Source organism: Rattus norvegicus, chromosome 5 (assembly GCF_036323735.1).
Source record: "Rattus norvegicus strain BN/NHsdMcwi chromosome 5, GRCr8, whole genome shotgun sequence".
In the NCBI taxonomy this organism is placed as follows: domain Eukaryota; kingdom Metazoa; phylum Chordata; class Mammalia; order Rodentia; family Muridae; genus Rattus; species Rattus norvegicus.
Window position 1 is genome coordinate 55,164,453 of NC_086023.1, and position 19,365 is coordinate 55,183,817.

General features: G+C 37.7%; 1 protein-coding gene across 12 annotated transcripts in view; it reads right to left on the bottom strand.

The window, feature by feature from the left end:
• Positions 1–1,797: 1,797 nt before the first annotated feature.
• Lingo2 (leucine rich repeat and Ig domain containing 2) overlaps positions 1,798–19,365 on the bottom strand; it is a 1,322,423-nt gene continuing 1,304,855 nt past the window's right edge. For 11 of the 12 annotated variants that reach the window (XM_063287596.1, XM_063287594.1, XM_039109832.2 and 8 more), the window contains one exon: positions 1,798–5,877. In XM_063287596.1, the coding sequence (XP_063143666.1) occupies positions 4,022–5,842 (1,821 nt within the window). In that variant the 5' untranslated portion in view covers positions 5,843–5,877 and the 3' untranslated portion in view covers positions 1,798–4,021. The remainder of the gene's footprint in view (positions 5,878–19,365) is intronic. The other variant, NM_001107926.1, reaches the window with a different exon arrangement.

Consider the following 19,365-nt stretch of genomic DNA (forward strand, 5'->3'; position numbering starts at 1 on the left):
TCTGTGTTGTTTCACAGTTCTGTGCACAGCCCCTGAAGATAAAAGAAATGCTTTGACAGAGCGATGAAGAAAGACCCTGTAAGTAAAAGTTAATTTACACGGGGCTCTATGCAATTTTACGTCTCTAGGATCACACCCTCTCTTTTTTGTGCCTCTCGTGCAGAAATGTATCTGTTCCTACTGCAGCAATGCAATGTGACATAAGCCAGGCTTCAATGGAGATGAGATTTAAATAATCCTGTTTAAAGAGCCATAGAGGATTGGAACCCTTGAACTCCTACGTGAACCAAGAACAAATTCTTTGACAGAACAAAGAGAAGAGAACAGATTCTGAATGTTTGTACTGTAAGAGAGCTGTTGTTGATAAGCAAAATTACCAAGAAAGCTGACCAAGCCCAGTTTTAACCAGTGTTCCTGTAATCGTGGAGGCTTAGCAATTTCTGTATTGTACGTTCAGAGTTTGAAAATACTTGAAAAGCATCTGATTACAGACGCTGTAGAAATGAAAAGAGGCTGGAAGAGAAAATAATATGAGAATTTCTGCAAAGGAGCTTACCAGCACACCAAACCCATATTGTTTTGGCTAAGTTAGTTATCTTATTCTAGGAATTTGCTTACCATCATTCGGGTTCATGAATAAACTTAGAGGATTAGGGCTCTGGCCAGGAAATTTTCTTATGTTTAATGCTAGAAGAAGTAAGTGCATATTGGAAAATGCTTACTCATGTATAGACTACTGGTCAACCAACAACAACATGCTGTAACAACAATATGCTGAGCCAAATAGTTGTGTTTCTTCATAGGACACATTAAGCACCTCTCGTCAAAGATGGAACTCAGAGAATAGAATGTCTAAAGGGACACTGGTGTGACCAGTTATTCTTTACAATGGTCCTCTTTAATCTAACAGAGATGTGACCATAAAGAAAAATTCATGCAATCCTTTTGTAACACTGTACAGAAAAGCCCCATAGCTGTGGTCAGTGGAATTCCAGAGCTTTACAAATCCCAATGATTAGTACCAATAGTGAGAAAAATGGGAAGTTAGATGCCCATTCCTTTTTTAAAAATAAATCCTTTAGCATATTGTTTTATGAAGAAGTTGCCAATTTCCCGGGAAAAGTGTGGTAAATATGCTATCATGGTCTGAACTGTTATTACAACAATAATTGTACTGTTACTAAAAACATTGGATTAGGAACATTTTGGAGGGGAACTGCTCTAAAGCTAGCACTTGGGAGATATATGGAACTCCAGTTTGGGGAGATGCTAAAAGCTAGGTAGGTAGGAAAAGTGGTACTTCATGCTCAAATCACATATAAAACATCCCAGAGTGAAATATATTAAAGATAGGATTTTCAAAGGGTTTATTAGAATTTGTAAGTGGGAGCTATGGAATGCACCATTTGTTCAATTTATTAGTTAGTGGGTCTTCATTTTGAAAGGCTGTTTAGCAGTATCTGAAGTATTCTAAGGGTCAGATGATTAATCCTCAAGAGAACAGAATCTCTCTTCTTTTGACACAATAACATACAAACCTTTGAAATCATTGAACTAAATATTTTATCTTTTAACTTAAATCCAATTTCATTTTCCTTAGGAGGATTTAGTCAACTTTTATGATTTTTGACAGAAAATAGTAGAATAACAAAGTCATTTTCTCTCTCTCTATCTCTCTCTCTCTCTCTCTCACACACACACACACACACACACACACACACACACACACAATTTGTCCAGTACACACTTTTTAATGTGTTTCAAAATTAAAAGGAAGTAGATTCTCTTTTGTAAGACTTTCCACTTTAACTTTCTTTATTGTAAGAAGAAAGCATTTAATTTTTCAAGAGTTGAAATTTTGATAGAGTTTAGTTGAGGTTGATACAAATTACTAGAAATGAATTAGTCTTTAAATGTAAATTAAATTTGTAAAACATTTGTGATAATCGTCATGATAATTGAATAAAATCTAACTCAAAGCAGGCAACTATTCAATCTTACACACACACACACACACACACACACACACACAAATCTACAACTCAGTTCCTACCCACTGGCAAAGGATAAATGGGTTTAGAAGTATTGACACTCAATTTGCAAAAGAGTCTATGAAAAATTTTAGAAATAAAGGCCAATTTAATAGTATTAAAGTTCTTCATATTTTCAAATATTTAACAAAGCTAGGCTTTTGAGGGTCAGACCCACAATACTAAAAGGAAGAAATCCCAGAATCCTTGTACATATCTTACAATATAACCTAAAGAAGACCTTCCTCAAGATCCTCTCAAAATGTGAAAAGTATAGAGACTTTCTTTATATTGATTACATACATGTCACTTCAAGAATATAGTCTGCATCCAATATTTTTCTGGCCATATGGATATGTGCTTTGAAAGTTATCCAGGACTGAGCCAAATGAAATTATGCTTCCTTTAACCAGGTCACTTATGATAATAATGCTATTTTCTATCTTTCTTTCCTTTTTTCCTTTTTTTCTGTTTTTTTTTTTGTTTGTTTGTTTTGGAGTGGTGACATTAACTGCTTAACTGGGTAAATATGCTCAGGTCAGGAAGGTAAAAGAAGCAGCATAGCATTACATATTTGTAGAACTATAGGCTTAACTCTTCCCCAGTGAAGGAACAAAACATTGCTTTTTAGATCTATAATGGTTTTTCTTTTGCTACTTCACACAAAACAAATTCCTCTTATCTATGTAATATAGTTTCCAATATGAAGCTAAAAATCTTGATCAGGAAGCAGGGAAATATCCTGAAGTTGCCTAATCGTGGCCCTACTGTGTATTGGATAGAATTGGGATGTCATGTGCTATGTGTTCCCTTTGATCTGTAGCCGTCTGTCAGCAGCTGTCACATTTGAAAAGGATCATTGGCAGGATCACTACTGTGACGCACTTGTCTCACCCTGCTTCCTATTGACTTCTGAAACCTCTTTATCCAGAGAGCTTTTGGGTAACAGAATTATTGACATTAGACATTGGCGACTATTGCCAAATCTATATGATCAATATTCTCTTTTCCATTGGTCATTAACCCCTTAGCAGTGACTGGCAAAAGTAAAACTAAGCAGTAGCTAAATGGATCACTTTTATGAGTGGCACCTACCTTGCATTCTACAGGCACATCTAGAGACGTACCACCTTCTGGAGAAACCAAGGGCTTCTGTTACAGTAAACTGGTCCAGGTTGGTAGTGTACATATAAAAAATATTCCATTCTGTATCAAAACTAGGCACATGCCTTTATTTATAGTAACAGAAGTTAACAGAGTTGAGCAGTTTTGACTGGGCTCTTGTATCTTGGCATCCTACATCAGACATACACATCTCAACACATCTCAGCCTATTATTCCAGGGATCTATTCTCAGGTTTCTCTGCGGATAAAAGGAAAGTGAGACCACACTTGGATCTATACTGGTGAGTAACTAAAAGCACAACCTCTCATTCATATTGCTTTAAAACATATACAGCATATATGTTTCAAAAAAGAATATATTGATCTCTCTTTTTTTTTTTTTTTTTTTTTTTGGTGCTGAACCAACAGTATTGTATGATGCAAGGTTTTAACAAATGATAATAAATACAAATTTTACCGTAGAGTATGTTTTAGACAAATGTGTCTTTTTTTAATATGTAAATCCTACACTGTAGGTTGTTCCTTTTAAATTTTTTTTCTTTTAGTTTTGCAGTGGTAGAAAATGTTGAATTTTTGTCCGTCAGCATGAGCCAAAGGTTCAGGGTCATTACTGAGATCCCCAGAATGCCAATATTTGCAATGCAAACAATTAGTATCCCACTGTGTGAAGGGCTCTGACACATGCCTGCCTGCCTCTAATCAGCCAGTGTCCATGAGAAGTCTTCCAGCTTCCATGGACCCTGCTTTGACACAGGGGCAGCTGTGTGAAGCTGCCTGATCACCTTGTGATGGACTCGCTATATCAGACGTCTTACTCATTACCAACAGTAACACAGAGACAGTAGTAGTGTGTGTGTGGTGGGCCCTTATATCATTTTCATGTTGAACCTCCTGGGTCCAGCCACCTCCCCTTCTGCAACAGCACCATTGTTTTTTCGGGGCACATACTCAAGGTCAATGCTGTTTTTGTGTTTGCCCTTTCCTCGGCTCCACACAAAAAGAAGGAGAAAACAAAATAAAACCACTCCCAGGAATGTGAAACAGCCCATGGCTGTAGATACCAGTATTGTTTTAAGGTCCAGGGAAAAAGTATTGGCATTAGTGCCGTTGGAAACGGTGTCATTGGAGTCAGTCATGTACATAGGGGTCCTGTTTGCGTAAAGGAAGCGGTCTGAAGTGAATCCCTTCACAGTGAGAGATGCCGTGAAGGTGTCATTCCCAGCAGCATTGCTAGCTATGCAAACATACATCCCACTGTCTTGATCCTGGGCGAAACGGATTTCTAAGGTGCCATCACCCAACACAGTGGCCCTTCCGTTGGACTTGGTGGTGATAAAACGCCTTCGAGGTGTCACCCAGGAAATCACGGGCTGGGGGTCTCCATCCGCGTTGCACTCCAGCTGGACCGTCTGTCCTTCGTCCACTAGGAGGTGCTGTAACTTCTTTTCACGGATTTTGGGTTTTTTGCAGGTAAAATAAAAAGAAAGAGCAGTGCTATGGAAATCCTTAAATGACCTCTCACGTATGGTGTCTGGCCCGGCACACATGGGCTGCTGGCCTCCAAACTGCAGGGTGGCCTGTCGCTGCAGGAGCCAGAGAAGTCGGCAGTCGCACGCTAGTGGGTTATTGTTAATGCTCAGGACCTCCAAAGCCCTAGGGGAAGAGAAGACATTCTCTTCCAATGTTTCCAGCAGGTTCTGAGATACATTGAGCACGCGGAGGAAGCGGAGCCCTTGGAAGGAGTGAGGTTCAATGGTGCGGAGCTGGGCCCCGACTACATGAAGCTCCTGTAGGCGGATCAGGTCAGAGAACATGCCTGCTTCAATAGTGCTGATGGGATTGTAGGAGAGGTTAAGGTGGGTCAGGTATACAAGGTGTTTAAAGGCGAGGAAAGGGACAGTGGACAGGTTGGTGTTAGTGATCGAGAGGGATGTGAGGTTGAGACCATAGAGGCTATTGGCTGGCATCATATCCAGCAATGGCCAATAGTCGATCTCTAGTTGTTTCAGGTGGAATAATCTTTTAAAGGCATACACAGGCATATTGTTGATATTGAGATGCTTCAGATGCAGGGTGATGAGGCTGCGGAGATGGGAAAGGGCTTCTGTTGGTACCGCTGTCAAGTTGCACTTCTCCAGGGTGAGCTGCTCCAAGCTAAATAGTCCACTGAAGGCCCTGTGTGATATATAAACCAAATCATTGTCCCCCACTTCTAGAGACTTCAGGTTATGCAGATCCTGGAACATGTAGTCCAGCAAAATGACAATCTTATTCTCACTAATGTCAAGCTTGGTGAGGTTGGACAGTCCCGTGAATACTCCCAAAGGGACCAACTTAAGGCGATTGCCTTTTAGGCGGAGGGAACGCAGGTTAAAGAGATTGTTAAATGCCCCAGGTTCTACATTGGCGATGATGTTGTCGCTCAAGTCTATCTCCTCCAACAGAGGATATGAGATGAATTCTTCGGGGTTTATGCTCTTTAGTCGATTTTTGCTCAGGTCCAAGATTTTGGTCTCAATGGGAATGCCTTCGGGGATCGCGATCAAGCGTCTTCTGTGGCAGCTAACAGATTTGTTCTGGGCAGAGCACTCACAGCGAGCAGGACAGCCAATGGTGGATCCCATGAAGAGTAACACCATAGCCAGACCCAGGAATGGCTGCCAGCATGGTATAGCCGTGTGAAGCATGACTCCACTGTTTATTCTACACCTTGGTTATGGGCCTGCATGATTGGAGAAAGAGAAGGTGAAAAAGACATGTTAGAATAGAGACAAGAGCCAAATTAAGAAACCAAGTTATAGCACATAGTTACGGGATTTGGTTGCAACCAGATCTAGGATTGTACACAAAGGTTCACATATTATCTACATTACATTATTTGGGGGAACGTAGGTGTTCTTGACTATTAAGTGGGAATAATGAAGTTAGAGAACGACAAAAAAAAAAACCCACAAAGGAAAGTGCATGGTAGCTCCTAGGTATGATGGAGAAAGTTTATTGTAGATAGACGGGGAGTACAACCAGAAACGGGGACACCTGCCAGAGTCCAGAGTGGCTATGTAAGCCATATTGGAGGAGGGAGCACAAGGAGACAGAAAAGGAGAGAGCAGCTTCGGACCTAGAGCAATAGCCTGGGCCAAAAGACTGGCCAAGAAAGTAGAAGAAAGGGCCAGGTAACCAAAATGGCTGGACTATATAGGGATGGGCAGTTAGGAGAAGGCAGTCCAGCCCTGGTTTGGAAAAGTTTAGGCTAGGGGGAGGGGTATGCCAGCCAGAAGGGCCCTATAACAGGTATGGACTGAAGAATGCAGGGAGAGCCTGTCAGTCAGCCTCTGTTGTGATATGTTAATGGGCACCTCAACCATTTGTCCTATCAGAACGTACAAGGTGACCAACTCAGAATTGGAAAAGTAGAAAGAGAAGTTCAACGTCGGGCATAAATTTCAGACACAGTATGCTAGGAAATATAAAACTTCCCCATAGAAACTAGGTATGAGTCTGGTATTTGTAGATGTCAGAAAACAAAAGTTTTATAACAAACAGTAAGAAAACAAGCATGTCACAAAATAAATACAATTTTTTATATTGTGAAAATTATTTCAGTCAAAAGCATTACTGAATAATATAAATTTCTTAGAATAAACTTGACAAGCCATTTTCAGAACTACTCACAACTATTGATCAGTTCAAATTCAGCTTACTAAATAAACTACATTTAGATAAAAGAGCAAATTTTATAGACATACTCTCAATGAGACATATTATAAAAATATTTTTGAAATTAAAACATAATTCTGAGGTTGAAATAATTCAAGTGGTATATATCAATATCTTAAGTACATTTTAATTGATTTTTTTAGGAAGACTTAATAATTGACATTAGTTTTATGTATTTCTTACATTTTATTTTATTTTTTTCTGATTTGTCTGAGGGGAAATTTAGAACTCTGTAAATGTCAGAGCTCAGTTATACTATTATATAGCTATATGATAAATTCCATGTCAGCAATGCACTTCAAATTATATTTTCAAGATAAACACATGCAGCAAACCAATTAGAACTATTAAAACTGAAAGCAATGATAACAGTACTATATGATATTGATATAAAATATGAAAGCTAGACAAGGAATTATTTTAAAATCTACTTGAGATTAATAATCAGTTTATATTGTTGATATTTAAGATGCAGTGAGAAAGATTATAAGTAATTGGGAATATATACCCAGAAGAAAATTCAATTTAATATTAGAGCTAAGAAGTATTTTTATGAATCACATTAGAAACAGGGAATAAAAAGATAATTGTATTGCACAAATTTGCAATATCTTGCTATATCAGACACACACACACACACACACACACACACACACACACACACACACACACAAAACTTCTTACCTGAGAATATATTTTAAACTCAAATAAGAGAGAATGTGTTGAAGATGGTAATAAATGAACAGGTGTTGTTTATCAGAAATAAGGCAAATAGTGACAAAGAACTAGGTGGTAAATGTAATAAAATATAATAAAATTTTAATATAATCAATAAATATAAGCAAAGGCAATTAATTTCAATAGTGAACTAAAATGAAAATTGCTTAGTATTATACTATGTCAGAATTTGCCTTTAAGACAAATTGGTAGTTTTACCAAAGCATTAAAAAGTTTAGAAATAAATTAGTATTCACATACAAATTTCAGAAGTGTAGACTGAAAACTCAAATCAATAATGAGGTTTAATTGATACATTTCAAATGTAAATATATGTACACTTAGCATGTGCACCCTTTTGATCCATATATTCTACATCCAGAAATGGATCTTTATGAAATAATTAAACATATAGGTGTGGGTGTGTGTTTCCACACACATACTACTGGTTTGTCTGTAACAGAGGGGAACTAGAAATGTGTAACAGAATGAGCTGAGTTATATTAAGTATCATTTGGTCACAAAATAAAATACCAAGCAACCAATACACTATAAATGGAGTTTTAATTATTCATGTGGATAAGTAATGCATTTGTGATTATAAGCATTATGTGAAGATGGGTCATGGAAACGAATTCTTTCTCTAAATAACTGTACTATAAGGTGTTCCCAGTCACAGCATATCGAGTTCTATCCCTCAGGCATTGTCCTTTATATTTTTACTATTCTAGTGGATATTGTAATTGTGGCTCCTTGCGTTCTCCTAACTAGAAACGGTTTGACATATTTTATTTGAATATTGAAATATTTTGCCCACTTTTAGCTGGGTTGTATTTAATAATTTAGATGTAAAACCTACTTACATATTCTAGATACCAAGGTCTTTAATCCTAGATGTGTGTACGATACATATTTTCTTAATGCTCTTATTGGTGTCCTCTACAAGCAGGTTTTAGGATCTCTGTGAGTCAGTGTCGCCTTTTCTTCCTTTAGTGGTTTTTACTTTCCATTCTACCTAAGATCTCTGTCTTTGCGACTATCATGAGGATTTTTCTCTCTATGTCTTCTAGACATTTCACTTTGAGCTTTTACTTTTAGGTACATAATTCGTTCCTATTTTACTTTTTGTATGTTATGGGGCAAATAAATATCTAGGTGTCTGAAGATACAAAGTTTTGCAGCCCGAGTACCACTTTTAATACTCACTTGCCTTATGTTCTGAATGGCCTCGTGGCACTGTCAAAAGTCACCTGAAAAATGTGTACCTGTGTATTTCCAGAGTTTATTCTATGGACTTGTCTGTCTGCTCACTAAAACCACTATTTATGATTACCATTCACACTAACCTCTGAATATTGAAAATGTCATTCCTAATTTTTTTGTCTTCTTTCAAAGAATCCTGTAGCTCTATTAGATATGTGAAACTGCGTGTATCCACATCAGTTTCATAACTGGTTAAAAATATCTAGCGAGATAATAGCGTAATTGTGCTGACTGTAGATGAATTTGTAAAGAATTGGTAGTGTAATAACACTGAGGTTTTTAATCTGTGAGGACAGCATTCTCTTTGTTTACACTTTTCAGTTCATTTGACAAATGCTTTGGAATCTATAATTAGTGTATTAACTTCTTAAAGTTTATAATGTATACCTGTTTGTATCTTTTTCCACACAATCAATATGTTGGTCTTTAACTTTAATGTTTATAAATGGTTTTCATTAGGGTGAGCATGATTGCTTGTTTGTTGACAAGAATTTACATTTTAATGTAAGTATTGGGTTTTGAAAAGTGCTTTTCTGTACCTCTATGGACATAATCTTATTGACCTTCTTTATTATTGTTTTAGCATAATAAATATATTAACAGAAAGCAATAATCACTTTTCCTTAATTTATGTGTATAATATAAAATATAATATAAATAATATTATATTATGTATAATATATATATATATATCTAGCAATACAGAATATTCCCATGTTTCTCTTTAGCAGCCAAAAATCTAAACCAAGCCAAACCAAAACCAATCAAACAAAACAACAGGTTACAGGATAATTTTTTGGTTTTTGTTTTGTTTTTGAGGATTTTGTTGTTCGCTTGCCAATAATTAACTTGGGTGCCTTATATCACTCTCTCTCTCTCCCCTCCCTTCCCCTTTCTTTCCCTCTGTCCATATGTCTATATCTCAGTGAATATTTTGTGTCCACTAGTGGTGGATGTATCTTTGCATTTTGGGGTAGATTGGTCTCTATAAGTCATTATCATTTATTTTCTATTTATCTTTTCCAAATATAATACTTTTGATACTTATTTGAAAATGTCATACTTTGTACCCGAATCACACTTGCTTCCTGTTACTTCTAGGTCCACCCTCCTACCCTTGAGCTCTCTACAAGACAAAAGCAAAAGCAAAAGCATACAACAATAATAAAACCACCAAGTCCAATTTGTGTTGCTTATATACTCATTAGAGCGTGGTCAAGTTCCCAGTGACCATCCAGCCAAAATCTGAGTCTTGTCCTGTCTTAGCACCCCACCCCCTGACAACTGTGAGGCACTATACTTCAGCATCCCTGTCACAATTTTTAAGAAGACTGTTCCATAGCTTCATGTCTCAACTGTGTGGGGGAGAGGGGCTGGCGTCACAGAAGCTTCCAATGTCTCTCATTCTCAGTAATGAGTCTGTAGTCATCAGCATGGACCACAGACATCAACATGGTCTTCAGCAGCAACACTGACCTTTGAACCTCCGCATGGCTTCTGGTACATCAACACGGGGAACACTGACATCATCAAAGTCTCCCTCAGTGACAACAGATATTAACTTTGTTCCCTGGGGCAGCACAGAACATGGAAGTTCCTTCAGGAGATTCAATCCAGAAAAAAAGTGATTTTTCATCTTGGACATCCTGCTGCTGATCAGAATCGACATGTTGTGGAGAGTGCCTATAGGAGCTCCAGGCTGTTGCATACCTCCTGACCTTTATGTCTGCAGCCTGTGGGCAGCTCTGCATCTCATGCAGCAGGGCAAGCAGCAAGGACAGCAGCAGTAGCTGTGGCTCCATGCTACAGGCTGGGCTTGGGTGGGCAGGGCAGTGACAGGGTGAGGCAGGTTCTGCCATGTTTTCGGATTATATAATACCATGGAATTTTAAGAGTATCTTCCTATAAGCCTTGACTTTTGTTTGTTTTTTCAGAGATGCTGTGTACTCTCCAGGATCATCTTCTGCTACCTTATCCCCCTGCAAATCCTCTTTGGGGTCCTGGCAGTGTCCTGTGTCCCTGTGCTGGTGCTGGTCATTGCTGCCATCTGGAATCTACCTCCATCATCATATAAATGGTTGGTAGTGTTGTTTAGCTCGTATAAACGTTAGTTTTTCAATATTGTTTAGTCAGTTACTAGGAGATGTGCATTAAAACCACCAAATGTGAGCTGTGTGTCATGGTGCACACTTTTAATTCCAGCTCTGGGAGACAGACGTAGGCATGCGTCTGAGTTTAAGTCTAGTCTAGTCTGTAGCTCTAGGACATCCAGATCTACGCAGAGAAACCGTATCCTGAAAAACTAGGAAGTAAATAAATAGTAAGTAAGTAAATAAATCAACCTAAATATGAGTAAGTTTTTGTTTTGTTTTGTTTTGTTTTTTTAATTCTATAGGTCCTATACCAACCAAATGGTTAGTTTGGGGTATAATAAATTTTGTGGTTAGACAGAGTCTATATTTACCTTAATTAATAATCCTTGCCTTGATTTTTTTACCTTAGTTATCAGTTTTGGGTATATTCCATTTTGAATCAGTTCATTTCAGTTTTTAGAAATGAAATATATGAGTAAATTTTGCTAGTTTTATAAAAAACAATACTGAAGACAACCATGCATATCAACCAAATAAAACTAAGAGAAAGACAGCCCAAGTTCAGCTTTTTCTGGAGAGCAAACATTAAGTGAAACCAGTTATTAAAATCAGATTCTGAGAAATATATACTGGCAATTATTTGCTTTATCAATCATTCTATAAGTTGAAGTAATACCTTCCCTCGGTATTGTCCTTTGGGCTCAAAGCTCAGGTTTAAGCAAGTTTTCTTGAGCTTCTAAGGTATCAACGAAAACAGACAAAATGTGGTGTGACATTGCAAATGACAGAGCAGCTCTTGCTTGCACAAGCTCAAGGCTTTTCAGTGTATTATTTTTTCATACTTTTGTCATGTTTGCATTTTAGCATTTAATTGACCTCTGTTGTAGCATACAGTGAATTTTTGTTGAATCCTCATGAACTTATGTAGTACTAATAATCACTGATATATTGCATTTAGGGATGGTATTTTGATATTAAGTACCTGTCTCTTGTTTTCTTTTCTTTTATAATTTAGATTTTCTTAATACTGTACATAAATTCCTTCACTACTTTTTTCTTTCTTTTCTTTTTAAAGATTTACTTATTTTATGTACATGAGTCCACTGTAGCTATCTTCAGACACACCAGAAGAGGGCATCAGATCCCACTATAGATAGTTGTGAGCCACCATGTGATTGCTGGGATTTGAACTCAGAACCTTTGAAAAAGCAGTCAATGCTGCTAACCACTGAGCCATCTCTCCAACCCTATTTTTTCTTTTATTGGATAATTTTTTATTTACATTTCAAATATTATTCCTTTTCCTAGTTTTCGGGACATAAGCCCCCTATCCCATACCCCTCCCCTTCTTCTATAAGAGTGTTCCCTTTCCCATTCACCACTGCACACACACTCACACATTTCCCTACACTGGGGCTCCAACCTTGACAGGCCCAAGGGCTTTTCCTTCCATTGGTGCAAATTGTTCCACTGTTTTGTTGCTACAGTGAGTACAGTAAACATTTTTATTTTATCACAGTCTATTTAGATTAGACATTTGCTATTGTTTGCATCTTAGATGTGCCAAAAGGGTTTGATTCCCAGCCATGCATGCTCTGGCGATGTAGAGCAACATTTAGAAGGTAGTCCCCTAGGGAAAGAAAGCTAGGTGATTGAGTGTTTGCCCACACAAGGGCCCTTCCTCTCTTCTCTGCTTCTCAATCCTATTACATGAACAGATCTGTTTGATTACTCCTTTCTGACAGCGTGGTGTGTGATCACCAGCAGCAAGCAACTGGCCTGGGCAAACATAGATGGAAAATGCTCAAACTGGGATTCAGTGTCTTTCTTCCTTTAACATCCAACGTGTCTGTGCTTTGTTACAGTAATGGGACACTGTCAACATTACATTTACAGTTACATTCTCCTATTTTCTGGTGAGCAAGGAAGAATGAGTCCTAGGCACAGGGAAACATATGTGTGAACACATGTAAACAATGGAGAAAACCCTGCTAATCTAGAACGGGTTGGACAAAGACCGAAGAATTAAGAGGGGTTGAAGAGTTAATTATGAAAATGAGTTTATAAGGTGTTTGTAAACCGCGATAAGCTATTTCAACTTTATCCTGAAGGCAATGGAAAGCTAGCAAAATGTTTTATGCAAAGCAGCAATGACATGAGATTAATCTAAAGGCAGTAGAAAAAAATAAATTTCAGGAAGGAAAGACTCGAAGCTGTAAAGCTAGGAGACTATTGTATTCGAGAGATACTCTGACAGAGCTGAAATGCTGCACTTAGGAACTGGCTGCACAAAGTATAGGGAAGAACGAGGAGAAGATGATTTCCAGTCTTTCGGTGACTGAGGCCTAATGGTCTTTATTGAGACAAGGCCTTAAAACAGCAGTAGAAATTCTTGGCTCTTTCAAATGTGTCCATTACTGGAACAAAGAGTGTCAGTCCTTGAACAAATTAATGATTTTCTATGTCTTATGGAACATAGATGAGGGAAAGCTCCAGAGCCTCAACTCTACAGAAAAATATCAAAAACAGAAAACAAAACAAAACAACAACAACCTTCTGGCTACTAAGAAATGCAGAGCGTTTGAGAAATAGTTCTTCAGGGAAGAGCACATCAATTGGTTGTCCAGTAACAACCATCTATAAAACATGCATAAAGTAACATTATCCAGACCTACACAGGCTCTGTGTATCTGTATGTGTCTCGTCTCTGTGTGTATACGTGTGTGTGTGTGTGTGTGTGTGTGTGTGTGTGTGTATAACAACAACTAATTTTAAAAAGGCTATGGATTTTAAAGAGAACAAGGATACTTGTACGGGGGGCTTAGAAAGAAAAGGAAGGGAGAAATAATGTATTTATATTATATTCTTATAAAGCAAAAGTAGAAAAGAATTAGTCTTTTCAAATGTGTGTGTATATATATATGTATATGTATGATATATTTCTTTTGTAGGATAAATAAATGTATATTATAATTATAATTATATGGCTCTGGCTTTCTGTGGATAAACATTTTATTATATGATTAGGTTAGTACTTCTAAGTTTATTTCAAACTGAGGGTAAGAAACATATCATCATTCTTTATTTAAACTCTCCAGGGGCATGTTGCTATATGTGGCAGAGTTTGCTTAGTGTATAAATAACTAATTAGATAAGAAGATAACTGGCATATTATTATCATTTAGTTCAATAATGATTTAGGAAAAGTCTTTATTAGATCTATTAATTTAACTAAGAGGGCCTACTATGGAAAAACACTATGTAATATGACCCTGAACGAAGATCCTGAATTATATCTAGATATATGTTCTTTTTTGTTATGTTTTTTTTTGTTTTTGGCAGGGTCTTACTATATAGCAAGGCTGGCTTCAGACTTAGTCTTCTTCAGCTTCTCATGTGTATGTACAGCTGTATGCCACGATATCAAGCACTAATATTTTTTCTTCCATTTTTATTAAATTGGGTATTTCTTGTTTACATGTCAAATGTCATTCCCTTTCCTGGTCTCCTGTCCATAAGTCTCCTAAACCCTCCCCCTTCCCTTCTATATGGGTGTTCCCCTCCACATCCACCCCCCATTACCGCTCCCCAACAATCCCCTACACTGGGGTTCCAACCTTGGTAGGACCAAGGGCTTCCCCTTCCACTGGTGCCCCAACAAGGCTATTCACTGCTGCCTATGAAGCTGGAGCCCAGAGTTCATCCATGTATAGTCTTTGGGTAGTGGCTTAGTCCCTGGAAGCTCTGGTTGTTTGGCATTGTTATTCCTATGGGGTTGCAAGCCCCCTCAGCTCCTTCAGTCCTTTCTCTGATTCCTCCAACAGGGGTCCCTTTCTCAGTTCAGTGGTTTGCTACTGGCATTTGACATGTTCTGGCTGTGTTTCTCAGGAGAGATCTATCTCTGGTTCCTGTCAGCATGCACTAATATTTTTTAAATGGACATTTTTTGGCTCTAGTAAAAAGACCTATCAAAAAAATATGTAGTCAGAATGCTAAAAATATACACCAGAGAAAAGACAGCCTTTCAACAAATGATGTTGGGTAAATAGAGTATTAGTTTTCAAAAAAAGAAGGAAGATCTTTTTCTCTCACTCTGTTCAAAAATCATATCAACATGGATCAAAGACCTTCATGTAAGAGCTGGAACTCTAGAATTTTTACAGAGACCATGGAGAAACTCTTCGGCAAAGTTGTCCTTCTAATAGCTAGGAAACAATAGCAAGAATTGACAGATGGGATTGTATAAGGAAACAGTTAGTATGTGAGGGGACAAACTATGTAAATGGGAGAAAACAAGAAAAAGAAACTTTTGTTAGTTGTATGTCTGCCAGAGGGTTAATACCTAGAACATAGAAAGAACTGAAGTAGGGAGAAAGCCAATATCCTAATCAACAATTGATCTGATGGACAGACAGTTCTCCAAAGAAACTAAGTACTAAGAAACAAACAAAGTACTAAGAGACAGGAAAAAATGTGCTCAATAGCATTAGGCCTCAGGAAAAAGGCAAATGGAAACAGCATGCAGTTTTCAGTTCACCTCAGACAGCACGGCTGCCACTGAAAACAGAAGAGCAAAGCTGGTGAGAAGGTGACTCAGGAACTGCTAAGTGCTACTGGTAGGTGTGCAGATTGGCCTATCCCCTGTGAAACTCAGGTCAGTGCTTTCTTTAAGAGCTAGCATATAAGACAACTATACTGATCCTGAGTGGGTACTCAAAGGACTCTTTAGTCAATGCGACATGGATAGAGTTAGGCTTATTAAAGCACTGCTATGAATACTTGTATTATAGGATACACCTAGATAGCCATCAATATAGACAAGTGGGTAATATATATTGGGATTTTATTTGGCCATAAAAGGATGAAATTATGTTGTTGGCTAGAATATTTATACAACTGGGGATATCATATTGAGCAAAAAAAGCCATACACAGAAAAACAAATAATGCATATTTGATTCGTGGGAATTATATAATTCTTATATAAGCATATACACTTGATATAAAATAATAAGGCAGACTTGAGAAAGGGGTCTAACAGGAAGTGCAGACTAGGAAGATGAAACTGAGGTGAATACAGTTAAAATGCATCATTTATTTGAAATAAATTATCTTTCTGAAGCTTATTATTATACATGATGAATGTAAGCAAGCAAACAAACAATTAATAAAAACCAAAACCAAAAACATCAACAACAAAACAATCAGAAAGCAGAAAGTAGCCATGTTGCTTCAGATCCGGAGGAGTGTGGCCATTTTATTGCTGACAAAAATATAAAATCTGGGCCCACAGCTCAGACAAATTCTTTGATATAGCTTACAAACTTCAGAGGAAGGTGTTCTCCTCACAAACATTTCTCTGTTTTCGTCTGGAAGGGCTAACTGCTGACTCCATTTAGCTCTCGCTGTCAGCAGAAGTCTTTTCCAATCAAAGCTTGCTCATAATGTCCAACTGTGACCAGGGTTTGACAAGATGAACTTTGTTTTGTTAAGAATAAAGCAGGAAAGTGAAATCCACAGGGAACTTACTAGGTTCTTTCCACTAATTCTGATCAAAGGTTCTCTCTCCAGCACCGTGATTAGTGCCTTTTAAAACTTAGTGAAGTTGGGTATTTTCATAGTTTTTGTTTTCTCTATGCTGACTGTTTACTTCCCACTTATGCTTAAATGAGAGAAACACAAATGCAGGCATCAGGAAGAATGCAAAAAAAAAAATAAAATCAATGTACAAAAATAGAAGAAGCAAGTGTCTGGGCTCACTTACATGGCTCAGGTTCTGATTATGGTATTTACTGATGGGACATGGATGGTGACACCTCTGCTTCTTACTATCTCCCCTGTTGACATGTTGTCAAGAATCAGAAAATTGATCACTAATGGCAGATATACTAGGTGCCAAGTATGTTAATAGGCAGTCTTCATAGCCATTAGTAAGAGATAATGATTTGGTTTCTTGAGACTCTGCTTGTTATAAGAGAGGTCAAGCAAAAGGCTCTCCTCAGAGGATAGTAGGAGACTGCAGGAAGTCTTCTAATGGATGACAGAGCAGTCAGGAAATGTGCACAGATTATACAATGGAGAAGGAGAAAAGGTGAGATTTAAACAGATGTAATCTCTAAAAAGACAAGAGAGGAGAGGGGTGAGAGCCTCTATTGTGGAAAAGGAAGGTTGAAAGGACCCAGTACATAAATGGATGGTAAAGTGGGGATAAAGGAGTGGTAAACACTGTAAGCTGGAAATTCTATGCTGAGTTTTCTGGCAACTCTGCAAGGACATAAAGCAATAAATGCACACCGTGTTAGTCTCTATGAAATCCTGTGTTAGAGAATGATTATATATCTCCCAATAGAGCTATTTCCCAAAATGGAGAAAGAACCCATGAGGTACCGAAGAGAGGAAGTGAAGGATTTGGATGACTAAAGTCGCACCAAGTAAATCTGGCGTCTTAAACAGATTAAACATTCCAGATGTCGAAAATCATCAATCACAAATATCATTGTCTACCAAAATAGAGTTTTGGAACTTGTATGAAGGATTTGAAATTTAAAATGCTTTAGTTTTAAAGGACCCAAGTGAACTTGATATTAAAACCCAAAGCCTCAAACCTGATGGGAAGCGCAGTATATTCTCCTACATAACCTCCAGTCATCATACTAAGCATCATATTTCCACCTCCGTTCCTTTATTTAGATTTGGTTGGAGAATGTGGATACTGAAACTTGGAGAATCCTAAAGAAAATATGATTGCCTCTATGAAAGCCAGGCTGGTGGATCATCCAGTGTGTTCTGTGTTATAAAACAATGATTAATGTCAACCATAAAGGGTAATGGTAAGTGGTACTCAGGGAAACATGTGCTCACCATCTACAATGGTATTTCTCAACCATATTTCACACTGTCTCTACAAATATCTGAAGGATATCTGTACAGGATGTATATAGTAATGTGAACAATGACTATTAGATGTTCAGACTATATAGATCTTAGCCAACATACATAACGCAAATTTGTTCATCTGCCTGCAGATTAAGCTCCTCATGACTCACTGCAATATTGTTTATATAAATTGACATAAAATGAATACAAAATTAGTATTGGACATAGAGTCGGGTAACATCTTTGTTTTGTCCCTCTGTTTACTTTTAATAGTTGGTTTACCTAGAAGAGGTCAGAAGATTAAGACAGTTCTTACTGATCTGGAATCACCAGATTAATTAGTATTCTCTGGAACTGACAGATTTTAAAGTTGACTCCTTTGGAGTTTAATGGCTTTTCTGGATCTGCAGTCAAAAAGTATCATATACTTTGACTTGGAGGAGTGAATCTGTCTGTTGAGTAGTCATTTCACTGTCATTGGGGTATCATATGCCGAATTCCCACTACCCTCCTGGGCAGCAGCACTGTGAAGGACAGCAGGACACCATGGTCCTAATTTTCTCAGACACGCTGTATTTAGGACATGGCAGAAAATGCACCCTCACTGAAGAAGGACCCTGGAAGTGCAGATATCATCCGAATGCTCTGCCACAGGAAAACATCTACTCACTATTTGTTTTGCAAAGTATCTAGCCAAGAGGTCAAAAGCACGATACATCTGTAGCTGCAGAGGAAACTATTCAAGATTTCCCATAATCCCTCTAAACTGATCTCATAATTTTACAGGTGAAGTCACCCATTTGCTGACATCTCATTTGCCTGAGGTTGCAGCCTCGATAGTGGAGAAAATACTTCTATCCGCCATTTCCTGACTCCCGAGGTTTCCCCTTTGCTGTTTGTATTTTATTCATTTATTTACTTTTTGGCCAGGATACTTTGAGCTCTTCTATTCATACTTTCTCTTTTTTCTTCATAAATTACTGCATAATACCTTTTAGAAAGGTAACCTACATTCTATCTCTCTATCTGTATATTTTTTGTTGGTTTTGAGACGGTCTTTTGTCGCCATAAATTGTTTTGAACTTCTAGTTGCCCTGCCTATGATTTTGTAGTGCTGGGTGTGTGTGTGTGCGCGTGCGTGCATGCGTGTGTACATGTGTGTTTTTGTGTATGTGTGTGTGTGTGTGTGTGTTTCTTAAAAATAGAAACGCACACAGCTTTCTCAGTTTCCTCGGGACTATGCTGGCTTTTCCTACAACCATAGAAAAAAACCAAATCTATTTTGAAACATGAGATCATCTTGTATTCAGGTAACTGACTAACAGTGAAGATTGTCCTAAGCCATTAATTAATACTTTTGTTTAATCTCTCCTCTGCAGGGTGAGAGCTCCCAGTCCTGGTATTTATTTTGATCTCTTTGAAATGCAAATTATTGCTCTTCTCCAATAGTTTCAAATCTCCTTTTAGCCTACATAGAGACACATTTGTATATGTAGATAAGCTTATTCTACTTAAGATTTTTACAAATGCAAGTGGGGCTGCCTA